Raw genomic sequence first — 27224 nt, 5'->3', positions numbered from 1 at the left:
TTTTTTATTTGAGAAAAAAAAAATTACAAACAGCCATCACCAAATCCCAACAGGCCATGAAGGCCCATTTCTCACAGAGGCCTGTTTCTCACCCAAAAAAAAAAAAAATAGAAGAAGATTTCAAACGGCCATCACCACATCCCATCAGGCCATAAAGGCCCGTTTCTCACACAGAAAAAAGCTGAAGTGACAATGTGACATGAAGGCTAATCCCATCAGACCATCACCAAATCTTTAGCTTGCAGAAGAAAAGATTACAAGCGGCAGAAATGTTTAGCTTACAGAAGAAAAGATTACAAAAGGCAGAAAGAAGAGACAAATAAGAAAAGAAAGAAAAAAGAAAGAACAAAAAAAAACACTCACTCTCTGACTCTATCTATCTTGATTCTAAAAAAAACACTCATTAGTTGGCTTACTCATCAACTGGTGTTGGCAATAAACTTGGTGTGTTCATTGAAGGTTCGTTTTTTGTTTTCTCTTCCTTTGTCTCTTTCATCTTCTTCATGTTTGCTGTTGGGTGTCTCGGTTTTTTTTTTCATGGGTGTCTGGGTTTTTTTTTTCTCTTTTGAAGAGGAGTTTGCTCACGGGTGTCTGGTTTTTTTTTTTCTTTTTGGCTGAACTTTAGTTTGGTTGTTGTACTAGTAACTTTTTTTTGTTTGTTCTCTTAAATTTAGATTTCTTTAGATTTCTCTAGAAGCCTTTTGAATGTTCTGAATAGTCAATAGACCCACTTAAAGAGAAAAGAGTTAAAGTATTGATTCTAAGAAGTTCTAGTCTTACACGTTTTTATTTTTATTTTCTAAGAAATCAGATTAGTGGTATGGAAGTTAAGGTCACGTTCTCTTCTTTTTTTTCTTTTTTTTTTTAAGAAATCAGATTTAGAGGGATAATGAGCTGGTCTTAATCTTAGTGGATCAAGTTGAGTCCTACACATTTTACTAGTGGGCTAGTGTTAGTGTTAGTGGATCCAATCAAGTTGAGTCCTACACATTATGCTAAAAAAAAGGGTTTACTGCTACACAAAAAAAAGAGTATTAATGACAAAATTATAAATTTAGAATAATTTACTTTGTATTAATATTAATTTTAATTTTTTTGTGCAAATTTAAAGTATAAAGTGATCATATTAAGTAAAGCTGCAATTGTGCTTTTGATAAAACAGGTTCTATTGTTTTATACATTAAATTTATATTATTCTAGTTAAATTGTAATTTTTTTTTATTATAGATTGTGTTTCATTTATTCATAAATATTTTTTAATTACAAATATCTACTAAAAAATATCTATCTAAATATGAAAAATAAAACAAAAAGAAAAAGACAAGGGAAGAACTAATTAAAAAAAAATATGAATTTATAATTAAATATAATAAAAGGCCCGTTTAAAGCTTCCGCCTAGGGCCCAAATTCGTTGAGCCGGCCCTGGGTATTGGGCCAAGAAAATCGACTTTAAGTCTGATGCAAAGCATAAACATTAAACAGGGTCTGACACTGACACAGTGACACCCCTAATTTCATTTCATAATAATGCTCCAAAACCCTCGAAGAAAAAAGCCTGAAGCAGAAGCAGATTGAAAGAAATGGTGGAAGACACAACACTATACCAACAATTGCACAAGCTAAGTGGGATAAAATCAGAAGAAGCACTTCATCACTTACTTTCCACTCTTTGGAACAGCAGACGAACCGGTCTCCGCCCTCCCGAAAAGTCCCACCTTCACTCTCTCCTCAATCTTCCTTCTCTCCCCGAACTCGACCCAGTATGTTTTGGCAAAAGTTATCTTCTAGTATAGAAGATTATTATTATTTATTTAATATAATATAGTAGTTTTGAATTGAATGAATAAATTTCAGTTGTTGGCGTGTCTTCGTTCACTTATCAGAAAATGTGCACATGACAACGTAACTGGCGACGAACTTCTGAAGCAGTTCCCACCGGACCTTCCTATTGATCTCCAAACCACTCTCGTCTTGTCTTTCCAGAAGTTTCACAATCAGTGGAAACAGGATTTATCCACTCAACAGGTTCTTTCTTTTACAATTTCCTTTTTTTTTTTTTTTAAGAGGCAAGAGTGTACTTAATTTATGTTCTCTTTTGGTTTGGTTTTATAATTTTTTTCTCAGTTTGTGTTTTGCAATTCCTAGGATCCATTGCCAAGGAATAATAGTGTTTCCTATCAAGTGAGAACAAGTGTTCCTCCTCCTTCTTTCGCTTGTTTGCCATCTTCAGAGATTTCTACTACTTCTACTGTTACTCCACTATGGCCTCGGCAAGATGATCCCATTGCTCGACTCAATCGGGATGATCTTGGGGCTTTGGCACCACTTGTTGTTGACACAAATGCCTCTGCCACTCTTCTGGACAACCTGGTGTGTATTTTGATTTTTTCGGGTTGTTTTGTTTGACATACAATTCTTGTATGTGGTTTTCTTGTTAATGTCATAATTTGTGCGAGTGTTCTTTCAAAGGATATCATAGAAAAATTGCAATAGGAAAATGTATTAGAGCTTGAGTATATGTGCGTGTGTGGTCAAAATCAGTCTAGAAAAGATTGATATCATAGTGAGAGATAGGGAAAAACTTTTTCATCGAGTTATTGTTGTAAAACTTCGACATATTGACTTGACTTGTACTTTTAAGGGCTGCAATGAAAATATGCATGTTCACAAAGCAATCAGCATACATAGGGAGTTGAGTGAAAATTGTAATTCTATTAAAATGTTAATGTTGGTTTGTCTCATTCCTTTTATAACTGGTTATTGATTTCTAGGGAACTCTACCCCGCCTTAAGTCAATGACTTGGACGATGCAGAATTGCAGCTCAGCACCAGCTAATAGAATAGCTGTCATCAGCCTTAAGGTATGCAGATCAAAAGTAGCATTCTTTCTTTGATCTAGAAGCCAAGTGAGATTACGGTGGGTGCACCCATTGACTTTTGAATTCCATCATACCTTAGTTTGTCGTTTGGTAGTAGCAAATTATACCATCAAAGTTCTAATTTTGCTTCAACTGATTGAAGTGTTTATTTTCACTAGAATGTGGAAGTTTGTTAAAAGAATGAAAAAACATGCCTCTCATTGAAGCTTGTGCTACTATTTAAGAAATCTAAACTTTTCTCTATCATCATATACTATAGGATTACTTGAAAAATATATGAATTTATCCTATTCATGTAAGGAAGATCCTATATGTCCTATATTTGTAGTGTGTGGTTGTGTGTGTGTAGAGAGGCCTGTACTTGCCACAAGGAGGTGCTTTTGAGGTAGGCAGGTAGTCGGTGGGGAAAGTAGACAGCCTGGAGTGGGTGGGGAGGCAAAGGTAGCCTATTTGCACTTATCTTTGTCAAGTTATCAGGGTTTTAGAGATTGGTGTTTGATTGTCATTAATGCACTAAAGTATACAAAAGCTTCTATTCCTTGGCTATCAGGGCAATAGTGGAGGACATGCTAAAGCATGGGAGTCTTTTTTCATTTTGGAATGTATTTTGTCAAAAGAGAGTTAAATGTAGCCTTTCGCAGCCTATATTTTTGGCCTTTCTTTGTAATAGGTTAGGCCCCCTTTCCATCTGTTATATTCCTAGTTTGGTGTATGGCTGTGTAATCAGAGATGGGCTGGTCCTTGTCCAACTTTTGTTTCTTCTAATAAAATGCTTTATTCAGCACATTAAAAAAAAGAGAAAAAGAAAAAAAAAGAGAGAAAAAGATCTAATAAAATGCCAACAGAAGACTAACTTGGAATTGGGGAAAATAAATCCAAAACATTTAAAAATTATTAAAAAGTTATATATTCGACTCAATTGCCAAAATATCCTAAATTGGCAGGTGGGGAGGATAAGATGTGTTGGTAGCCCGTTAAGAGAAGGGGTTTTGAGGTTAGTACATTTTACTGGGTTTTGAATTGTGTTAGTGATTACTCCTTCCCTTGGAAGAGCATTTAAAATTTTGAAAGCCAAAGGTCCTGTCTAGAGTTGCTTTCTTTGTCTGGACTGTAGCTTTGCGGAATACATTGACGATTGATAATTTATAAAAAAGGATTGTTTGGATTTTGGACTGGTGCTATATGTGTAAAGGTAGTGGGGAATCCATGGACCATCTATTACTTCATTGTCCTATTGCTATTGAGTTATGGTCAATGGTTCTTGTTTGGAATCCATTTGGTGATGCCTGGAACTGTAGTTGACCTATTGGCTTGTTGGTAAGGAAAGTTTGGGTGTTATTTGGAAGGCTATCTCTCATTGTTTGATATGGAATGTTTGGCGGGAGAGGAATAACCAGATCAGGATTTGGAAAGGACTTTATTGGATTTGAAACTGCTTTTCTTTAGAACTTTAATAGATTGGATGTCAGCTATAGGAAGTCACTCTTTATTTTGGATTTGTGATTTGATAGATGTTTGTAATTTGAGTGTTTGATTGTTTTTAGATCTTAGCTGTATACATTTTGTATACTTGGGTGACTGATTTTTTTGGTTCAATAAAATTTAATTGTTTATCCCAAAAAAAAAAAAAAAAAAATCCTAAATTGGTAGGAGTTGTAAAAAATTGCAAATCTTCTCCTCAGTTTCTAAAAAACTAACCATAACTTGTAAATTAAAAACTTAGATTAAAAGGTTCTTTAAACCTAGCCTCCTTAAATCACATTATTCAAATTCATATATTAAGTGATTAAATTCACATTTTCCAATTAGTTAGGGCTTTTAGGGTAACTAGTAAATTATCATTGTATCAAAATAAGAGGTGTTGTATCAAAATAAGAGGTTTTGAGTTCAAAACTTGTCTTTCACTCAGCCAAGAGCCTTGTAGCTTAACTAGTTGGCATCTCCTGGTGTTTCCAATGGAGACATCCAAGGTTCAAATCCTTCTACCCTCAACTATTAAATTATTAAAAAAGCTTGTCTTTCACTCAATAGTTCTCGTTAAGTTAAATATTCCACATGTTGGACCCCATTCATTGAAGAAAGGATTGGGGCCACATTTGAGAGAAGCATTACAATATTTTTCAAGTTGTTAAATTCAAGGGCCCACATTTTTTTTTTTTTTTTGGTAATTTTATTTTCAAATTGTTTGCAGTTGCAAGACTTCAGCAAGTCTCCTTTAGGTGAAATGGAGGTGAAGTTTCAGCTAACTAGAGACACACTTGAAGCTATGTTGAGATCAATGACCTACATTAGTGAACAACTCTCAAACATGGTAAGCATTTTCTTTATCATAGAATTAAAATCATAATTGGATCACATTGACACACGAAAGGACTTGATTGCTGAAATTGTAACTATATGAAACACTTTGGAATTAAGAACAACTTCTTGGACAAAAAATGTAGTTTAGCCCATAAAATTTAACCATCAATATGTAGAAATCAGGGTAATTAAGTTGTTCTTTTTTGGGGGACCTCTAGTATGTTTGAGGTGTTGAACACCCCACTCCCAAAAAATAAAAAAATAAAAAATAATAATAATAATGTCAAGGAAATTCAAGATCTCATTCTTTTGATTCCCTATTTGAGTTCAAATATTTTTTTATTTTATTTTTATTATTTATTTTAAATAAGTAATTAATTATTAAAAATGAAAAAAAAAAAAACCCTCAATTACTTGATGAATATGCATTCCCCTCAAGAATTTCAATCCAATATAAATTTGATCTAGAAAATTAGTAAAAGAAGGATGAGAAGCCTCACCAATCACAATTTACCATTTGTAAGCAGATTGTGTGAGGTTTAATCTTAACAAATAGTCTTCTCAACACCCTCAAAAGTATGATAAAATTAATATATATGTATTTTTAAAATATTAATGTAAAATTAATATATTTTTTTAATATGTGTGTGTGTGTGTTCTTTCCATATGATCCTCATGAGGTATAGAAGAGCTACATGCCAGATAAAATTATACTTATGTCAACGAAATAAACCTTTCTAGCTAAAATAATCTGTCAGCTACCTTGTTCAACATCACCCATTGAACTCCAAAGATAGAAGAAACAAGGAACCATAACTCTCTTGCTAAAAGCAATGTAGCAATAGATGATCAACAAATTCACCACTACATATACATAAGCAACACCTTGACAATAATAAAATTCCATCTAATATTATCTACAGCTAAGACACACATTGACTTTCTACACAATTTTTTTGAAACTTTGTTACACCAAATACTTGTCCCTGGAAACTACACTTTATTATAAAATTTTAATGCTTCGTAGTAAGAGTGAACACTGAATTTTTTTGTTATGGTTTAAGCTTCCATTTCATACAACAAGCTTCATTAGCCAACATAGTACTTAGAATACAACACGTTTATAAGAGTATCAACAAGGTGTAGCTCTTTTCTTTTTATAGGTAACAAGGTGCAACTCTCAATCATGAAATGCATGAATAGGCTAGGGGTGGGTTCCACACATGAAGCTTATCAACCCCGTAGGATTCCTAATAAGAGAACAAGGAAGCATCTCCTTATTCTCAATCCTCTCAGCAATTGAACACAAACCAAGGAACACTTCCTTTAAGTTTGTTCCCCACGCCAGACATCATGCCAAATTGGATCCTCCTTGCATCTCCTACCCAAATTGGATCCTCCTTGCATCTCCTACTCAAAATTTGAATTCTTCAACTCCCAAAAACCCATACCGTGATCATGGCAGCAGTTTTTCTGGGAAAGATACGGCACAACCTGGGGCAGATTTTTTGTCTAATATTGATGTGATTGCCAAAAGAGATTTGCTGACTCTAGAGATCTCTTTACTTGTGGAGCGTGGGATAGAGGGGCAGTGGGCTGTAGTTTCTTCTTTTATTAAAGATGTGAGCTCCAATCAAAATAGCCATGGAATGAGGCCCAACACTTTCAAGGGCCGTAACAAGCACACCCAAAACTGGGCTCCCAAACCTAAGCCTAAAGCCCAAACCGTCTCTCAGCAACTCATTAGTTCTAATTTAAAAGCCACCCACTCTCATCAAACCACCAACTCATTGCCGATGAAGCTCATCTCCCCCTCCATGCATCCTCCATCTATCATTACCACCAACGGCACTTCTAACCCACTGAGGAGCACCACTAGTAACGATACCGACTTGCCTCTGACACCCACCATCATCAAAGACGCCACTTCCCTTCTGTTGTCTGACATCGTCATCTCCCCTCCAGTGACGAACAGTCCCACTCCTCCATTGACGACCACCATCTTTAACGACACCTCTTCCCAACTGGTGATCGGCAACATTATCTCCCTACCAGTGAAGAACAGCCCCACCTCCATCTGCCGCAGCTCTTCTCTGCCACGGGCTGATTCTTTAGAATTTGGGTTTGTGTCAGGCATTAATCCTCCACTGTTGTCCAACAACATTTCTTAGTCGAGCACTCCTGTTGCTCCGGTGCTAGTTATTGCTGAGGATTGTCTTGTTGAGCCTCACCCCTCCATTAAGAATTTCGTTGAAGATTTGGAGCACACCTGTGGTAATTCAGAGAAATGGGTCTTAGAGCTTCGTGGGGGAGGCAGATTACTATTCCTCTCTCGCTATACCACTCACTTGGGAGCATGTCGAATTTTTCCGATCTCGAGGGAGCTGTGGGACAGGGTAACAACACTTTCAAGGAAGAAGGGCATCTTGTCAGTTGGGCGGATGATTGTGTTGGTGCTTTGAATAATTTTTCTAGGTCAGATTGTGAGTTGGGGGACTCTAATGAGGGTCTTGTAAACTGGGAAAATTTTAAAGAACCGCTGGTTGTGCAACCTTTGGTCATGGCTAACCCAGTTGCTCCACTTGTAGAAGTGGCAGTTGCCTCCTCTCAATTATCTCCTTGGGTTGAGAAACGTATTAAAGCCTTTAGGAAATCTGTGGGTACTTCCTTGGAAGGCTTCGAAGCGAAAATTACTAGGATTTTTTTAGCTTTGGAGGCTAGGAAGAAAGCTAAAATGCAGGTAGAATGCTCTCAGAAGAGAGAGCTTAAGTCAAGTTCTAAAGGTCCATTTAGTTCGAGGTTGGCGTTGGCGACATAATTAAATTTTGGCATCATGTGTGGTGTGGAAGCTGTACTCTCCGGGAGGCTTTTCTGGAACTCTATAATATTAGTTGTAATAAGGAGTCTTCCATTGCAGATGTTATGCACTTTCCTAACCAGAGGCTTTACTGGGATCTTCTTTTTTCTAGAGCTCCCCAAGATTGGGAATCTGAACATTTCTACACTTTTTTAGATCTAATCAATTCTTTGCTCATTAATGGTGAAAGTTAGGACAAACTTTGTTGGAAACCAAAAGGGAATAAGAATTTTAAAGTGAGTGAGTTCTATCTCTCCCTTTCCTCTACTCTTGACATTTCTTTCCCTTGGAAGCCTGTGTGGCGTTCAGAGGTCCCTCCTAGAGTTGTTTTCTTCTCATGGACTGCATCATTAGGTAAGATATTGACTACTGAAAATTTATGGTATAAGGGTGTTGCAGTTGTCGATTGGTGCTTTATGTGTAAAAAGAGTGGGGAATCGGTGAATCACCTTCTCCTTCATTGTCCTATTGCTTATGATTTATGGTCTATGGTGTGGGTTCTTTTTGGTCTTCAATGGGTTATGCCGCATGGTGTCTCTAATTTATTTTCGAGTTGGCAAGGTTCCTTTGGTGGGCATCGGAGCATTGATATATGGAGGGCTGTCTCTCATTGTGTCCTATGGTGTATTTGGCGAGAGCGGAACTCAAGATGTTTCGAAGGGAAGGAGCGGTCTACTTCAGATCTTAAATCTCTTCTTCTTCATACCTTGCTAGAGTGGAGTTCTTCCTTTAATCTTTTCCCTTGTTCTAATTTTTTAGAAATGCTTGATCTTTGTAATTTATGTGTTTGATGTACTGTTTTCCTTGTTCACCCCCGGTGTACCTGGGCTTCTTTTTAATACAATTCCATTATTTATCAAAAAAAAAAAAAAAAAAATGAAACAAAAAAAGTTAGTCTATCCTAACCACCTATGATACTTCTTCGGAGACAACACCCATGAGGCCTCTGCACTTATAAGTTATAATTCCAATTATCATGTGCCTCTCAATATTCTACAGCAACAAACTATCTCCGAAAACAATTCGTTCTTAAAAAAGCACTAGAACCTTTCACCCAACATAACTTGATTAGAAAGAGGAGGATTTCCTAATCCCCAACCCCGCATATTTCATAGAATACCCAACTGTATTCCAATCCAACAAATGAAACTTAAATTCTTCATTGGATTCACCCCATAAAAATTGTTGTGGAGCTTCTTGACTGTATTATTCACACGAGTAGGAAATGATGAATAGAGATGGAAAACAGGTGGGTTGACTAGACAAAGTACTCTAAAGAAGTGTGAGCCTACCACCATTATACAAGTAAAATTTCTTCCATCCAACTTATATTGTTTCCATCCTTTCTAAAGCTGTGATCCATACTCAAGTAGCCTTGAAGGAGAGCCCAAGAGCAAATTGAGAGAGGTCATGGGTAGAGATCCCACCTTATAGCACAATAATGCCGCCACTCCTCAACAAGATGGCCTTATCTGTAAGAAAGAGGTGAGAAATTGTCAATACGCCTCTAATACTGCCCTTCACTTGGAAACCAGAAAGAATCTGGCTAAAGATCTCCATAACCACATTGAACAATTGGGGAGGGAATAGGTCCCCCTGCCTCAACCCTAAAGCTATTCAAAAATCTAGAAGGGTGCCATTAACTAGAACTAAGAATCTAACTATGGAAATATGAGAAACTATCTATCTCTTCCTTTTATCTCCAAAGAAAAATTTTCCCAATAAGTAAATAACACAATACCAATTCACATGGTCATGTCTTTTCAATACTAATGACTCTTGGAACCGACTCCTTGATTTTACTGTTGAAATATTCATTAGATTTTTTGATTATGAGTTTTCAAGGGGTATCAACTGAAAACAACATAGTTGGATTAAAGTTCAGCCATGCTAATTTGAGGGGTGGTGACAGTTGGATATATAATATGTAAAGCTTTTATACCCTATTAAGTTGCCAAGTAAAACTGTTGATGTTTAAATCCTCTTTTTGGTGAGACTTTACTCTGAGTAGAACATTTTTACTTTATTATGGAAATATTGGTATTGGCTTCAAGGTTGATAAGTGGTTTTTGGTTCCAGCCTGGGAGCCTTCTAATCTGGTCTTGATGTCTTGCAACATATATTTTTAGTCGTCTGATGTTGACGGTAAACAATGCATGCAAAGTTCTTGCATGCTTTGCATATATCTTATGTGGGTGCAACACTTGATTAATTCAAACTTTGTTTTTTTCAAACTTTGTTTTTCGTATTTCTATTGTACTGATTTTTCTCAAGGTTCTTGTGGAAATTATTTTAGTATTGAAGCGACATCATTGGTTAAACTTCTATTATGATGATAGATAGTAAGACTAAGGGATTCTTTGATTTAGTTATTGAAAAATGGATTATTTAAGGCACATGCATCAAGGTCTGCTTAATTGTTCTGTTTTGTACCCATTTTAAAGTCGAAAGCTAAAGTCTGAGCTTGTCTTGTGGACAAATGTCTTTGGCAGGTTGGGAGTTCATCAATGCCAGCACATAAGAAGCAAAGGCAATAAATTACGTTGTCTCCTGACTCTCCTCTCTCATCTCCCCCCCCCCCCCCCCCCCCCCCCTTTTTTATTTTTCCTTAACTGGCAATGCCATCCATGCCCTATCTGTACTTAATAGTTTTCTAATGACTTTCTAATTTATAATGCCATCCATGTCTTAGATTAGCAAATACCAAATCTGATTCAAGTCAGCCAGAATCCCCTCCACCTTGCTCGTGCACTCTTATTACCTTTATTATTATTTTGGTGGTTGGGGGCTGGCATTGCAAAAGTATAGGTGATGGAATTATTTTATACTTGATATTTGTTTATTTTGGTGCTATATTTAATTTATTGGTTCCCCCTCCCCCTTTTCCTTCTCCTTTGGCACGTTAATATGTGGAGGATCTTGGTCATCCTTGTAATGAACTGATGAGTGATGAGGCTTCTCTTATGTATCTTGAAAAGTTTTATTTTTCTCACATCAGCACCTTTGCAAATTTACTAATCAAAAAGAGAAGTTTTTGGGGTGTTTAGTTTGTGGTTTCAAACAACAATTTTCAGTTTTAAAACAACATTACACGTATTTTTATACATTTTTTCACCCATACGTATTTTCACAAATGTTTTCATAGGGGTGTGCAAAAAACCGAAGAACCGAAAAACCGCTTCAAACCGACTGAAACTGAATCGAAATTTCGATTCGGTTTCGTTTCGTTTCGGTTCGATTTTGGTTTTATTATGTAAAAAATCGAAAAGTTCGGTTCGGTTTTTAGTTGCAATTTAATACATCGAACCGACCGAACCGAACCAAAATATATTATTATATATTATTATATTATATTATATTTTATATTAAATATATAATATTTTGTAAATATTGGCTGGCAGCTTTGTGTTGGGCAGTGGACCTTTCCATCAACCATCCTTTCATTTTAATACAACTCAATGATTCACAACTGGCAGTGGCTTCCCTCATTTCATTTCAAAATTCAAATCATCCGGCCAAGTAAACTAAGTAAATATAGCATTTTAAAATCCATTAAATTAATCACTTGTAATTAAACTAAGTAAATATTTAATTAAACTAATTAAACTAAAACTAATTAGAGTATAAAATCAAAGGTTAGAAAACCCAACCCTATATTCTCACATTTTTCAAATTTCACTCTCACGGTCTCACACTTTCCTCTCTCTTACGTTTAGGCTTCAGACAGCCTCACTCCACAGTCTCACGCCGAATCTCTCTCTGTCGTCGCCTCCACACACCGCCGACCGCCTAGATCAAGCGTCGGCCAAACACCCAAGACCCACAAACACCGGTCCACCCAGATCTTAGCCCACCCCTCCCTCATCACCGATCCACCTCTCCGATTACCAGCCATGCACGGACGAGCTCCGATCTTGACAACCGACCCAGGCCACCACCACCGATCGCCGATCTGGCCGCGCTTCTCCCATACTGAGTCACAAGCAGCGCCTCGGAAAGCACGGACAAGTCACATGTAGGGAAACCGATTTGGCCGCTGCCGCTCCATCCACTCCAATCCTCTCTTTCCCTCAATCTCTCACCCTTTCTTCCTCCTCTAACTGAGTTTGTGAATAAAAGATGTTTTTCTTTTGATTTTTGGTTGTGTTAAGGGTATATTTTGAATTTTTCTGTTATAAAATTTGTTTGGGAGTTGAGAAAATGGCTAGAAAAATGCGGAAAAATGTGAAAAATTGGTAGGAAAAAACCAAAGGCCCAACTGGCCCAAACTCCGGGCCCAAAAATCGGAACCGACCAAAACCGAAACAAACTGAAACCGACGGTTTTTCAACTATTTCGGTTGAGACTTTTACAAACCGAAAATTTCGGTTTCGGTTGGCCGGATGAAAAAAAACTGACCAACCGAACCGATTACAGCCCGATGTTTTCAAACAACAATTTTAAGTTTTTAAACATATGTACCAAATGGGCTTTCATATTTCAGTTATACTTGGACATTAACTTTGGGATGCGGGAAACCATGTGGGCTTTATCATTATTGTTTGTTTTTATGCATTTATTAAAGCCATGAGCTACTAACAATGCCCAAGAAGAAGAAGAAAGCCAGATGCATGCTTTTATTTCTTAATCTTTGCAAGAATTATTTGTTAAATCGAGTAACTATGATATGACAGCATCCCCTTAAGGTTGATGTAACCTCATCCTTGTTTATAATGGTGAAGTTTTATGGTAATTTACACCAAAGAAACAACTATAAAATGATCAGGTAATTTTATCATTTTGTACCTTCAGAATTACTAGTGCATCTTATGAATGTTTTTTTTATTATTTTTGAGAAACAATTTATTAAGAATGTTTAAAGATACTTAAATTGTTTTACATGATTTCAATTAATTATGTCAAAACGATGGGGAGGGATCCAGAAGCGTTTGCCTCCATTTGCTAACAATGTACATTTTAATTAAATTAAACATAATGACAAATGGTAATCAACCATCATTTTAAGTTTCCTGAGGATCCAAGAAAGATGGGAGTGAACATCACATTAATACAGCCCCAAAAGAGTTAATAGAGATACAACCCTTTTTTTTTTTTTTTTTTTAATTTTTTATCCCAGTAAGTCTAATCATTTTCATTTAAAAGCATGGTTCAAGATGTGCATTGTTTTATTTTATTTTTATTTATATTTTTTAGTAAACAGTAATACTTATTAGAACACACACGAAAATAATAATATTAGTATTTTAAACCGGGGTTTATAATACATTACATAACCAGAGTACAACTACAAAAGGGCCTAACCTTTGTAGTTATAAACTAGGGTTATAAATTATAAAGGTTAGACCATTTTGTAGTTGTACTCTGGTTATGTAATGTATTATAAACCCGGTTTAAAACAATAATATTATTATTTTCGTGTGTGTTCTAATAAGTATTACTGTTTACTCAAAAAAAAAAAAAATTAGGGATGTTTATCTCACATTGGTTGTGTGTGTCTAGTGTCCGCTGTTTATAACTCCAGTCTACAACTACAAAGGTTAGACTCTTTTGTAGTTGTACTATGATTATGTAATATATTATAAACCCGGTTTAAAACACTAATATTACTATTCTCGTGCTTGTTTACTCAAAAAAAAATAAGGATGTTTATCTCACATTGATTATGTGTGTCTAGTGTCCAGAGATGTGCACTGTTGAGTGTAATAATCATAAACTCTAGTAAGACTATTGTGATTCATTATTTAAGGAATTTGATGCTAAGGTTGTGTTTGGTTGGAGGTGAAATAGGAAAGATAAAAAAGAAATGAGATAAAATAGGTTTTGAGGTTGTTTGATAATTAGGGAAAAGTGAGGTTTTTGGTGGGGTTCAAGTATTTTCTCTCCAATCCAACTAAAAATTGAACCCTCCAAAATGGAGAGCAAAGTGGGAATAAAAAGGATTGATCATTTTAGACAAAAATGTCTTCAAATTTCAAAGTGTTTTGGTTTTTGTCTTTTTCTCCCCTTTTTTCTCATACATTTTTTTTTTGCTTTGTTTCTTCTTATCGTTCAGTTTAGTTTTTATTTTTAGCGTTCAGCCGTTCATCATTTTTCCCTTCACATATTTTTTTTTAAAAGAATTCTCATTTATTACTTTTTTTTTTTTGAGTTCTTGTGCTCATCTCTCTCTCTCTTCTTCTTCTTTTTTTTTTTTAAAATTTTTTTTTTAATTTTTATTTTTTTAATGAAGTGTATCTATATACAAATTTTTAATAAAAATATAATGTGCAGTTTTTTTTTTAATCTAATAAGGGCATGAGAGTAAATTTATACAAACTCTATTTTCTATTGCCCAAGTTTTCTCCTTAAACAAACAAAAGAGTTTTTCATTTCTCCAACCAAACACACATAAGGGAAAACTAATTTTTTTTTATTCTATTACCATTTTTTATCCTCTCACTTTCCATCTCCCAGCCAAACGAACTTTAGGACACCATCCCTTTTCATAAAAACAAATTTGACAATAAGAGTGAAAATTTAAGTACCATCAGTTTCAATTCTAAAGTATGCATACTATGTGTGGTATTTGTAATTTTCCCAAAATTGAAATTATTGTTATTTGAAGTGTAAAATAATTAGCCAAATTGTATTGATGTGTCCAATGAATAATTTCATGATATGAGTCTCCACTGAAAGCAATATTTTAAAAAATGGATAAAATAAGTAGTTGTTGACATTCCATTTGCACAATGTTCTATGTATCTTTTTTGTAAGTAGAGTTGGATAGATTTTTGGCAAGCTTGGTTGAATTTGGATTTACCAATGATTTAAAAAAAAAAAAAATTACACTTCTAAATATTGTTGTAAGAATGATCAAATAGAGTTAAAGAGTTATGTAACTCAACTGATATTTGCTGATGCTTCCAACAAAACATCTATGTTTCAAATTTGGCCTTCCTTATTGTAATTATATATATATATATATATATAAAGCAATGACCAAATAGTAACCCAAATGTTTAAAAATCAAGTTCAATGGAAAGAAGGGTATGGTGACCAAAGAGTTTTTAGCAACTGGAATAGAAACATTATCAAAAGTTTTGTAACTCAATTGGTTGGCTTCTCTAATGTTTTTAATAGTCATTCAAAATTCAAATCACCCACCCCAATTATTGAAATTATTATTAAAAAAAAAAAAAACCTAGAATAGGAACATTGTAACCATTATTGACCCATTAAATTATTAATGAACATTGTAATTTTGTAACCATTAATGACAAGCCTTAGATTCTACCATTTCATATTCCCTTTATCACTTAAACTTAGACCAACTTTTTAAACAGTTGTGAGCAATGTATACCCATTGTTGGAGGAAATATTCACTTGTTCCTCCCATTACCGGCATTAACAATTATTCCTTTTATCTATAGTATTCCTCAATGTAACTTAAAATTTAACCAGGTAAATTATATTTTTTCACCCTATACTTTTAGTCTTCTACCATATTTAGAATACCCCAAATTATCAATTTGCTTGATAGACACCCTAATTTGAGAGGGTTGTATCAATATACCACTTATTGTCTAAATTAAAAGTAATATTAGACAAAAAAATTATGAATATTCATTGTATCCATTGAGGATAATTTTGTTGGTGCTATGACTATCACAGGTAAGTTGTGTCAAATCAATATTCGGATTCAAATCACCTACAAAATAATTATACCAAATTTTGTCTCATTTCAAAATTATCCTCAATGGTTACAATGAATATTCATAATTTTTATTGTCTAATATTACTTTTAATTTAGACAATAAGTGGTATATTGATACAACCCTCTCAAATTAGGATGTCAATCAAGAAAATTGATAATTTGGGGTATTCTAAATGTGGTAGAAGACTAAAAGTAAAGGGTGAAAAAATATAATTTACCTGGTTAAATTTTACGTTACATTGAATAATACTACAGATAAAAGGAATAATGTTAAAGCCGGTAATGGGAGGAACAAGTGAATATTTTCTCCAACAATGGGTATACATTGTTCACAACTGTTTAAAAAGTTGGTGTAAGTTTAAGTGCAGGGGGCACATTGATATAATTATTTCAAATTGGGATGGTCATCATGAAAATTGATAGTTTGGGGAAAATTTTATACGATGTGGAAGCTTAGAAAATGTAATTTCTCCGATTCAAAATCACAATTCACGAACCATATATAACCAGCTGTTAGTAATTTGACAAAAGAAAAAATAGCAAAGCCCACTTTCAACTACAAAAACACAGCATTCTCTTTTAGCATAAAACAATAAAGAAAAATGAAACACAAACCCCAAATAAAATCAAATCATTTACTAGGGTTCAAGGTAATTAGGACTTTAGTGCTGATCAAAGCTGGGGAGTATGGAAAGGAAAAAATGGGAAAAAAAAAACATAGCAGAATCTATATATATCTAAAAACCATCACATCATTAATTTTACATCCAAAAAATAATTTACAGTATGCAATTCTTAAAACAATCTCCCTCACAATAAGCCTCAAACTACTCAATCTCAAAAGGTAGGACTTCACACTTCAAGAACACTCAAGCCAAAACTCATTCTTGAAGAAAGCAATGCATCAACAAAATATAAAAACAGAGAACGCAACTACGACTAACCAAACCAGGATGGTACCAAGCTACACAATCAAAAGTCCATTATCACAAAAGGAAACCATGAGGAAAACCACAAAACTCTTTCCTTGTCTTTCTCTTCTTAAATCCTCATTTTCAATCAGAATTGCTCGAGCTAGAGCTGGAATCGGAACTTGATCTTGATCTATGAGATTTGGCCTCATTTTTTTGTATTCAATGTATTGTGTATGTTCGAACTGGAATTCTGAGATGTTTCATCAGATCCAAGTTCTAGTTTATCAGCAGCAACTGCACTAATTTCTTCAACACCAGATCCTACATCGCTTGATTCAATCTCCTTGGCAGAACCCACTTCAAATGTTTCTACAGATGCCGATTGATCCTTTGAATCTGAGACTTCAGGCAGCTCACGAAGATTAATTTCAGAGACTTGCTTGAGCGCAATATGAATATCTTCCAGGGATTTTGCGTCAACAACTTTCAAGTTTGAATTTGTTTCCACATGATCATTATCAGCAGCAACTGCACTAGTTTCTTCAACACCAAATCCTGTATCACTTAATTTAGTCTCCTTGGCAGAACCCACTTCATATGTTTCAACTGATGCTGATTGATCCTTTGAATTTGACACTTCTGGCAGCTCATGAAGATTAACATCTGAGACTTGCTTGAGAGCAACATCAATATCTTCCAGAGATCTTGCATCAACAAGTTTCAAGTTCGAATTTGTTTCCACAAGATCACTGGATTCTTCCACAACTAGCCAATCATCAATCATGCTGGGAAGGATGACTTCCTCAACATCTACTCCTTCACGAAGTTGCTTAAAAGCCAAGTCAATATCTACAAGTGATCTTGCTTCAAGAACAGTGGGGTCCAGCTCAGTCAAAGTTGATTTTGAATCTTTGGGCAACAAATCAAAGTCCGTACTCCCAACGTTAGTTTCATCTGGTATCAGCTTAGAATGGAGGGATTCACCAACAACTTCTTTGACACTAAAGTCTCCAACTGTATCCAATTCTGACAACAATCCTTCATCAATCTCTTTTATTTCATCAGCCTCTTCGTTGATTTTGTGTTCGGAAACGTGAGAACCATAAGCTTCTGCCAAATAGCTGAAGTCTTCTGAGACCTTAATCTGGTCCTCATTTACAATTCCCTCAAGGATATCAGCTTTCAAATCCACTCCACCAGTGTGTGAATTAGAATCAGGACTCTCAGCAGGGATATGCATTTGGGTGGAATCAGAAACTAAGGGAGACATATCTGGCAGAGATTTATCCTCAGTATCATGGACTTCTTGCACATCTCCATTGTCTATGATTCTCACAACCTCAGTAGATTTTGCCAGGATGCTAGATGACTCCTGCAAGATGTCAAAGCAGCCCTAGTTTCATATATCAACTACTCTGTATAATTGTGCTCTAGCGATGACCGTAGCATTGAGATCAACTGATCAAACCAACTTGGTTTTCTGACTAATATGAGATAAAGAGGGCGAATAAAATGGAGACAATCAAAGTGCCATGTATCACACATGTATAGTTCAAACAAACATGCAAGTATTACAATGCAAGAAATGTAGATAGATCATCAGAATTAAGCACGAGAGAAATTTTAAGGGGAAAAAAATGTTCCAAGTTGGCACTAGGTATAACAAGAATCTCTCCTGTAAGGGTATATTAATTGCACACAAAAGTTTGGCATAGATATATAAGCATTGTGCACCCATATGTCCAATAAATCAATTAAACATTCGTGCTTCTGATTTTAAAAATGAGCACCTTTCTTTTCCACTTGCCGTGTCCCTTATGGTAGTTTATCTGGTACAAATATACCCTTCTGCAGAACCATCAAATAAGTAGGAAACAACCTTTTTAAAAAAGGCACCAAAGCCTGAATAGATAGGAAGGTCATTTTATTTTTGTAACGTTGGGTGTGTCTAAATGACTTGAACAAGTCAGGTAACAAATCTAACTATTCCATACTACAGCAAGTTACAAAGTAAAACATACTTAATAATGGCAAATTGATAAACATAATAATTAATATTTCAAATATTCAATTCATTACTGAAGTGAAGATTTAAAATTTCAATCAACAATATCAATCATTCCAGACGAAGCACCACAAGAAATATAAGGAAGAAAGAATTGAACGGCAAAATAACAAGAAGCATATTATTTGGATGACTTACCCTGCACTCATCACGATCAACAAAAGCCTCAACCATAGATTTATCTGAATAAGGTAAATGTTTCTCCAGCTCAGATTGAGGATTCTCTTCAGAAGGCACATACTGAGCACTGCAACCCAAAGAAAACTTCACATCCAAATCTTGGTGGGGACCAGCATCAATATCTGAAACAGGACTTAAGGACTGGACTTTGTCCTGTTCGAACTGAATAATTTCCTCCTCATTAGAAGAATGGTCCTTCACACACTCAGTTTCTGAAGTAGAATGATTGGAAAGAGCCCGTGAAACTGCTACTTGCTCGGTTGCCAAAGAAGGCTGTTCCTCTGAGACACAGGAAGATAAATAATTGAGAGGAATATGTTGGGAAGGAGTAACCACTGAATCCAACTTCTCACCCCCATCTCTCTGTCCCCCAATGTGGATCTCTGCATCATCAAAACTTGATGACTGAACTTGATCCTGTTCAGGCTGAAGGACTACATCTTTATGCATAGAGCCTTCCCCTACAGATTCATAATCTAATGAACTTGATGAGTACATTTGATCCTGCTCAAGCTGCAGAGTTTCTTCCTTACCTATTGCATGTTGCTCAGCAGGTTCAGTTTCTGTCAAAATCACTGACACATGCTCAACCACCACTGACGGCTGAGGCTGTTGTTTTTCTATTCTAGATGAAATTAAATTTTCAGAAGCCATATAGCTCTCATGCACATCTTGATGGAACCCAGCAGGAATCTCGGAATCAACACTCAAGGAGCTTACTTGATCCTGTTCACGAGGCAAACTTTCTTTCTCATACGCCATACCCTCCTCCTCTACTGATCCAATATCAGGCAAAGATGAACTCGAATCAACAGGAACATGCTTAACCACAGATTGAGGCACCACAGATCCATTTTGATCACCTACGTTAACTCCTGAAGACTCAACCTGCAAAACATCATCCTTACCTAACTCTTGTAATTCACTCGACCTTGGTTCCTTTTCATCCAATGGATGTGCTTGAGAGGAAGCTGCATGCATGTCTTCATGATTAGGAACATCATTCCCTATGCTTGCACCATGCAATTCAGGTTCCTTATCTGCAATAGGAACAGTTGTTTCAATGCATGCTGGAGGTGAACCCATTTCAGATATCTCGAGTTGCAAATCAGAAGAAATGGATGAAAAAGAGAGGATCTTTTTATTTTTTTCACCTGCAGGGGGGCTTGAATCATAAACGGGCTCATGTTGATTTTCATCGACCTCCCCACTCATAAAGCGGAAATCTGGCACCTCCAGAGAAGGTTGCATTGAGCTGCCAGATTCTTCAATATCATCGCTTCTAGGCTCAAAATTTGTTGATGCTTCTCTTATCACATCAGGTATTTTCTCATCTATTTCTGACAATGATGAAAGACTTGATCTGCTGCTGTATGCCTCTCCAGCTGGTTCTGTTTTGAAATGAATTTCATCAATATTGAGTTCCAGAGGAGTAGCTGTCCCTCCTGTTTCAACTGAGCTGGGATCCATTTCAGAATGATTTTCCACTTGTCCTAATATAATCTCAACCTCATCATGGTCTCTCTGCTCAACTGGTTCAATCTCCAGAGAATCAACATCTTCAGAGGATTGACTTCCACGTTCAGCATGATCAGAAACATGGGCCATGCTGTATATGAGTTCTGTTTCTTGGCCAAAGTCTTTTTCATTAATCTTCTTGTCATCTTGATCAGCAGCAGAAATCACAGATTCAGTATCAGGAATGGAACTCAACTTTGATTCACTGATTTCACTTGACTGTCTCTCGAATAAAGGATAGCTTGTTCCCTCTGAAGCAAAATGTTCCGGTACAAAATAGGGTCTGAACCTAATATCATGCCTCTCTTGCCTGTGACTCCCTAAGACTGATGGCCCCAAACTGAAACTTTCATGCCTACGGAAGAACAGAGTATCTTTCTGGTGAAATGTCATAAACTCATGTTGAAAACTGTCTCCCTTGAGATCAGGTTTTTCTTCATTTGGGTCATAAGGAAGATCAAAAGGATTTCGTCTTGGCACCAATCTTGATGGTGCAGAACCAGGTGGGGTATAGGAATCGTAAGGGAGATCAAAAGGATTGCTTCTTACTGTCGAAATATGTGGAACATTAAAGGGAAGATCAGCACCATCTAAGTCTATCAAATTCTTCTCAGCTACCAATCTCGTATTTTTCCGTGCTCTCCTCCTTGAAATGAGATTCTCCAAGCGTTGGTTCCTCTCAAGCTCTGAAGTCCCCAGATCCATGAGATTCTTTTCATCATCCTCTGTCCACTTGATTGCCGATTTACTCTCATCCTCTTTGCCTCCCTGTGCTTCTTCTTCCTCCTCATCTTCGTTTTCATCAACACCATCTTCTACTTCTCCATGATTTTCCAATTCTTCCTCTGACTCAACACTGACATTATTATTCTTATGAGACCTCTCCGAGGCAACATCTGACTCATCATGGGACGTATGAATGGGTTGTGGAGCTTCCGAATCCAAAAGTGGGTGGAGCTCATCAAACATTGGCATGAAATCAGCCATTGAAGCATCTGGCGATGAACTCTCCGCTAGATCAGACCCTAAATCCGAAGATCCATCATCACCATCATCATCATCATCACCATCACCATCACCATCATTAGGATATAAGTCCAAATGACCTCGCTTATGAGCATCAACTAACTCTTCCTGAGTCTTATCACCTCCCAATTCAAGAATCTCGTCACCCGCATTTGGAACCACAAAATACTGATTCTCAAGAGCTTCCCCCTCGCTTAACAAACCTTCAACCTCCGACTTCTCATATATTTCCCTCTTCTTTCCCAACTCCAAACCATGAAACTCTCTATCAACTTCCTCGATTACTTGCTTCTCTGACCGAATTCCCAACGAACCATTATCATCAAGCAATGGCACATAATCAACAAAACCATCATCAAATTCAGCTTTACCAACTTTATCTTCCACAGAGCAAGCACCCTCAATAGCCTCCTCCTCTACTATATCCCTCCCCTTTCCTGTGTAACTCTCTACAACAAAGCTCTCATTTTTATTATCAACAACAACACTGGTATCCCCAGAAACCCCAGCCTTAAGAGATGAAATATTATCATGGGCATGGCTAAAGTAATCATCTTTTTCAATTTCAGGTATGTGGGGTTGCCCAAAACTCAAAAGGGTTCCAAGGAGAACAGCAGTGCAGAACAAAACAGGGGATGCAGAGACCAATATGGAAAATACAAAAGGAAAAGATCTATACAGAAATAACAAGAAACAAAGCAAACCCACAAGGAATGGATGATTACAAACTGATCTATAACATGTTTTGATTGACATGATCACAATTTTCCTCATTTGAACTGGAATTTCCAATTTTGATCTCATTTCTCTCTCTGATGTTCTTTCCAATTCCAATCTGTTTCTGCACAAACTATACCATAATCAAACAAATGGGCATTCATTAGATCATGAAAACCAAGGCGCCCCCCACCACCCCCAAAAAAAAAAACTTGGTAAACAATCTAAAGCATAACCCCACCTGACATTGTTAAAGTAAATGAAAAATCCAGAGGAGTTAGATGAAGATCAAATTCAATACCTGAGAGGGCCAGAAATTCAAAGAAAGTGACGCGTTAGTTAGAGGTTTGAATCTGTAAAAGAGGAAAAGAGTGAGCAGCTTGGAGATTTAGGAAGCAAAGGCAATGGGAATCCTCTGCTTTTTTTTGATCTTTGATCTTTTCTCCTTTTCCTTTACCTTTTTTTTTTCTTCTCAATGACTTTACAACAACAAAGAATTTGGTATGGAGAGGTGTATGTGTGCATATATGTTATGATATTTGATCGTGTGTTTGAGAGATAAATATAGGGACGGCACGAAAAGAAGTTGGAATGAGTGAGAAAGAGATTGAGAAAGGCATGTTTTCACTTTACTATTTCTATGTATTTTTTATATCATCGTCCGACTTTAACTACTTTTCCTGTTGGCAGACAGAGACTCGTCGATATTAACATGCAATGCTTTGCTATCATCATAATTTAGTATTTAGCAAAAAAAAAAAATCATAATTTAGTAAGTAGTAATCTCCTACTCACTCAATCAATGCCATTAAATTTCATACTTTATGATATTTGTTCGTTATTAACTTTAATATTAGCCACATGATTGTGTGTCAATGTTGGAATGCTTAAAGATGGAAGTGAGATAAGAATGACACGTGTGCATGATGGAGCACATTAGTCTCAATGGGTATGGTTTAGTTATTAGTTAAAACTTAAAATAGTTAATTATATATATGGGGGGTGGTGACTGGTATGGCGTGGGAATCATGATGACTTCCTCGGGCAAGGACATTTATTCTCAACTTCGCTTTCTTCACAAGTTGGCGGTTGTAAACTACAGATTATTGTCTCTCACCTTTATGGCTGGCCATCCCAAGTAGGAAGCTTTATAATTTGATCTAATCTAATCCAGCAGTAAGCCACTCACACCATATTTCACACTATATAATTATTGTAGGGACACGATTCCTGCGCGGCCTAGTGACATCTTAGGGTTCACGCGGGAGAGATCCCTCATAATACGATTTGTAGAGAGTGGGCTTGAAAAGCTTGGGCTTGGTCACGGGGGGATGGTCCGGTCTGGATTTCAGAAAGATCCCTGTGGAAAATGGACTGGGCCTAAACGTTTAAAGCCCCGCCATACTGCCACCTCTGAGAATGGGATCCTCGGACTTGATCCGAGGGCCCTTGTGGTCCTTTCCGGCTGTCCAACGGAGGACTTTCTCTGTTCTGTGCATGGATCGTTCCGGCGATCTTCCTCATGAAGTCTCCCTTTTTTGCCTCCCCCTGCTAGATTCACTTACTTCTCCTTTTATACTAGTGTGCGTTCGATGTCCTTTGTCCACGTGTAGGGTCAGTCTTTACAAATACTGACATTGGTCCCATCAGTCTAATCCCGGAATTGTTGGGGATGACTTGATAAAGCTGTAGAGTACGGTTCTGCCAGGCATTGGGCCTTATCCAGAAGGGTATTTAGGGTAATCGCCCCAAGGTATTTTGGATTTCCTTACGAATTTATCCCTTTATTCTGGGCGGATTATGGGCCTGCCGAGGACTAGACTGTCCTCGGCTGCCTCCCAAAAATTGGTCCGTACTCGGCGTCATGGAGCTTGGGCCACAGTTCTCCTCGGATTGGGCCCTCGGACTTTCTAAGGGCAAATGGGCCTGGTCCACGAATTGCTGGGCCCCACAATAGCCCCTCAAAACCCTTCTATCCGAATTCCGGATTGGAAAGGAGGGTTTTGGCAAACCCGGGCCCTTAATATGGCCCATTTAGCTTGATCCCGCATTTATGTGAGCGGTTTCTCAGGAAGTCAGGCGGTTTTTGAGGGATTCCTTTTAATCCGCTCGGGATCTGCTCCTTCCGCTTGGATGTCCCAGACGCGCCCTTAATGAATTCCCCTTAATGAGGCTCATTTATATCCAGCGGCTCATTTGATAAGGTGGAGAAGTGGAACGGACGCCTCTTTTTTCTTCAGATTCTTTGGGAAGGTTGAATGCATTTAATGCCATCCGTTCTGCTCTTCCTATAAGAAGGCAAGCAGGAGGTCATCACTTTCGTACTAACTCCCTTCTATTCTTCTGAGATCGCACCAAATGATGAAGAAATCATGCCCCTCCTCTAGACACCATATTCTGATAAAACTTGAAATGGCTCGATTAGGGCAAGGGTGGCGCAGACTTAAGATCTGTCTCGCCTTTCTTTCAGCCAAAATCCGAAGCAGGGACTCGTCGTGTCGAACTCTCGGCGCGACTGAGTCGAGAACAACCAAGACCAGCACCACCCGGCTCCTCATGTGCATACCTAATATGGCACCAACGTGTTAGGAGTCAGGGCTGAGGCAGGGGCTAAGTGCTTCTGCTTCTCCCTCTTTTGCTCCTTGGTGCCCTCCTCCGCTTTCCTCTTATAGTCTTCCCAGCACCAGTTCCGTCCTGGTGCCTTCCCTTTTCCCTCTTTTGCTCCTTTTCTTTCTTTTCGTCCCTTCTCTCTTCTTCTCCTCCTTCTTTACTCATGTCCTCCATCTTCCTCCTTCATCTCCTCCATCTTCTTCATTGATTTCTTCCTTACTATTTCCTTCTCCTTCAATTCTTCTTCCTTCTCCTTCATCCTTTTCCGAAGAAGGTTCTTGTCATGATATGAGCAATGTTGAGGCAGAGACTGAAGAGACCTTGAAGATGAGTTTTAGAAGAAGCCTGACTGTTTACTTCTCTGTACTGCGAGTGTTATCGTTGCTTCAGCAGTTCTCCTTTTGTATAGGCTTGTTTGAGCCCTTTTTCGTACATTGTAATAATCTCTTATATTAATAAAAGTGTTTATTATTTCATTTTGCATATTCCGTTTATATTTTTGTATATTGGTAAATGCTGCTCGACTCAATGAGAAAGTCTCTAAACCGATGACAACTAAGACCAAAATACTTGATAATAAAAAGATGTTGCCATAACTCTAATATAAGTGTTTGGCCCACTAAGGCCGACCAGTGAAAAGTAATGATTACCCATGCTGGCCGAGGAGAGAACTGGAGGCTTGATGCCGTGTTTGGGTCCGAGGACCATACAAGGCCTTGATTCTATACAAAACTCGTAATAATAATAATTTTTATACTTGGTTTCCCCATAGGCTTGAGTCCGAGGACCATGCAAGGCCTTGGTTCAGTCCATGACTTGTAATAATAATAATTTTTATACTTGGTTTCCCCATAGGCTTGAGTCCGAGGACCATGCAAGGCCTTGGTTCTGTTTTATTCCCTCTCCTCAGGTATCCCGTACGCGGCCGGGCAGGAGGTTGTCCTCGGCATTAGTTATTACCCGGCGGGGCCCGTAGTCCGTGGGCCATCATGTAGCAAGGGCATGGGCCGCGGATTTACTAGGCCCACGGGTCATGAGATATTTCCATAATCTTTGGCCACGCGGTACTTCTGGGTGTCCCGATGTTCGAGGTGCACCTCGACGAGGCTCCTTTAGTCTTGTCGTTGCAGAGGTTTGTTGGAAGTCGAGCTGGAGACGTTTTGTCTGTAGCGTTCCTCGGGAAGCTGCGCTAATTAAATGCTACCACCCTATCTCCTCAAATAAATAAGAGAGCAAGTTTCTTTGCCTAGGCACCAGCTCCTTAGTCTCCTCCTTCAGCTTCCTCCCGCAGCAAGTCATGTTTGAGACAAGGGTCGGGGAAGAAAAACTCTCTTCGCCGCAAGGGCGCCACGTTCTCCTCAAGCTCAGAAGAGTGATATACGGGCAACGAAGGCATAGATTCAAAGAAATATTCCCTTATGACAGAGGGGAGAGGATGTTTCCCACGCTTTTAGTCAAAATCCGAAGCAGGTTCTGGTCATGCCAGATTTTTGGTATGTCCGAAGAAGGAATTTCCACCATCAGCACTGTCTACCTTGCAGCCGTCAAATGTCTGCGGGGGCTTCCCAACTTTCGGCTCCCTGCATCTTCTTTGTAGATGGTGTTAGCCTGAGGTCAGGTTCTTTTGCTGCCTGAGTTTCGGGCACGTGAAAGCGTTGAGGATGAAACGAGGTCTTGAGGCAGTAGCCAACCTCTCCTCTGTGCTACCTGCGTCCTCCCCACTGCGGCGTGAGGCTCAAGTTGGGCTCCTTTGCTGCCGGAGCTATGGGCATGCGAAAGCATGGGGGAAGGGACAAGGCCTCGAAGCAGTAGCCCACGTCTCGTCTGTGCTACCTCCTCGGCCTTCTCTTGCTTCCTTGTAACTTTCCTTTCTATCATGTAGCAAGTTTTATCACAAGTTGATTTCAGCTTTTTGTTGTATGCTGTACTGTTTCTTTGTTCTAATAAGAAAGGAAATTTTGCCTACTTATTTTGAATACTACTCTTTTTGCAACATTATTTTGTGGAAGGGTGTGCTCCCTGTGTCTGTTTCTTCAATGATACTTAGAGCAGGAAGTTTTGAAACATAATCCAATCAGTTCTAATGTACCAACACTACCAAACCTTACGGCGATAACTCATAGCAGGTTTAGCTCAGGAAACTAGCAAAAATAACAATTGAATATTCTGTGATAAGTATGAGAGTACCGTCCAAGGAGTTGACGGAGGGTAAAGAACTCAAATTGTTTCTCAGGTGACGTATTGCCCTACGTCGCATCGATTCCCTTGGTGCTGCAGATCTAAGAGCAGACTTGCGAATCCCCGCAGTTTGGGAACTGACCCAATGGCGAGTGGGGAGCTTTCCTCAGATGAATCCAAATTCTACGTAATGTAGTTTTTCCTTACGAGTAGTTGGTTTTATCATAGGTTTGAGTCCGAGGACCATGCAAGACCTTGGTTCTGTCCAAAACTTTCGAGACTTATT

At 37.7% G+C, this 27224-nt stretch overlaps 3 protein-coding genes across 5 annotated transcripts; 2 read left to right on the top strand and 1 right to left on the bottom strand.

Moving 5' to 3' along the window:
* The first annotated feature begins 1495 nt into the window (after positions 1-1495).
* Positions 1496-10928, top strand: LOC115954302. Its single transcript, XM_031072221.1, has 6 exons — positions 1496-1760; positions 1855-2025; positions 2146-2370; positions 2772-2861; positions 5071-5190; positions 10530-10928. Exons 1-6 carry the CDS (start codon positions 1581-1583, stop codon positions 10572-10574), a joined length of 831 nt encoding a protein of 276 aa, XP_030928081.1. The 5' UTR covers positions 1496-1580; the 3' UTR covers positions 10575-10928.
* On the top strand, positions 5859-10521 carry LOC115954301. Its single transcript, XM_031072220.1, has one exon. The coding sequence runs from the start codon at positions 6404-6406 to the stop codon at positions 7349-7351; it is 948 nt and encodes a 315-aa protein (XP_030928080.1). The 5' UTR covers positions 5859-6403; the 3' UTR covers positions 7352-10521.
* A 5536-nt stretch (positions 10929-16464) lies between the features above and the next one.
* On the bottom strand, positions 16465-22772 carry LOC115952470. 3 transcript variants are annotated; one of them, XM_031069653.1, is made up of 4 exons: positions 22452-22772; positions 20044-22283; positions 18848-19929; positions 16465-18016 (listed from the first exon to the last, which is right to left on the bottom strand). In XM_031069653.1, the coding sequence occupies exons 2-4, from the start codon at positions 22235-22237 to the stop codon at positions 16850-16852; spliced, it is 4443 nt and encodes a 1480-aa protein (XP_030925513.1). In that variant the 5' UTR covers positions 22238-22283; positions 22452-22772; the 3' UTR covers positions 16465-16849. The 3 variants fall into 3 exon arrangements, with proteins under 3 accessions (XP_030925513.1, XP_030925511.1, XP_030925512.1); XM_031069651.1 differs by having other exon boundaries at positions 18848-22283; XM_031069652.1 differs by having other exon boundaries at positions 18848-22274.
* Positions 22773-27224: the final 4452 nt, after the last annotated feature.

This window comes from Quercus lobata, chromosome 7 (assembly GCF_001633185.2).
Source record: "Quercus lobata isolate SW786 chromosome 7, ValleyOak3.0 Primary Assembly, whole genome shotgun sequence".
Lineage (NCBI taxonomy): Eukaryota > Viridiplantae > Streptophyta > Magnoliopsida > Fagales > Fagaceae > Quercus > Quercus lobata.
Note: the sequence above shows the minus strand (reverse complement) of the source record. Positions and strands in the feature narration are given on the sequence as shown.

What these genes read in the sequence shown, in the direction of transcription:
- LOC115954302 (XM_031072221.1), top strand. Translation starts at nt 1,581, where the DNA reads ATGGTGGAAGACACAACACTATACCAACAATTGCACAAGCTAAGTGGG. An exon ending in CTCTCCCCGAACTCGACCCA is followed by an intron (nt 1,761 to 1,854) that starts GTATGTTTTGGC and finishes AATAAATTTCAG; the next exon opens with TTGTTGGCGTGTCTTCGTTC. An exon ending in TAGCTGTCATCAGCCTTAAG is followed by an intron (nt 2,862 to 5,070) that starts GTATGCAGATCA and finishes AATTGTTTGCAG; the next exon opens with TTGCAAGACTTCAGCAAGTC.
- LOC115954301 (XM_031072220.1), top strand. Translation starts at nt 6,404, where the DNA reads ATGAAGCTTATCAACCCCGTAGGATTCCTAATAAGAGAACAAGGAAGC.
- LOC115952470 (XM_031069651.1), bottom strand. Translation starts at nt 22,237, where the DNA reads ATGAGATCAAAATTGGAAATTCCAGTTCAAATGAGGAAAATTGTGATC. An exon ending in TTGATCGTGATGAGTGCAGG is followed by an intron (nt 18,017 to 18,847) that starts GTAAGTCATCCA and finishes GACATCTTGCAG; the next exon opens with GAGTCATCTAGCATCCTGGC.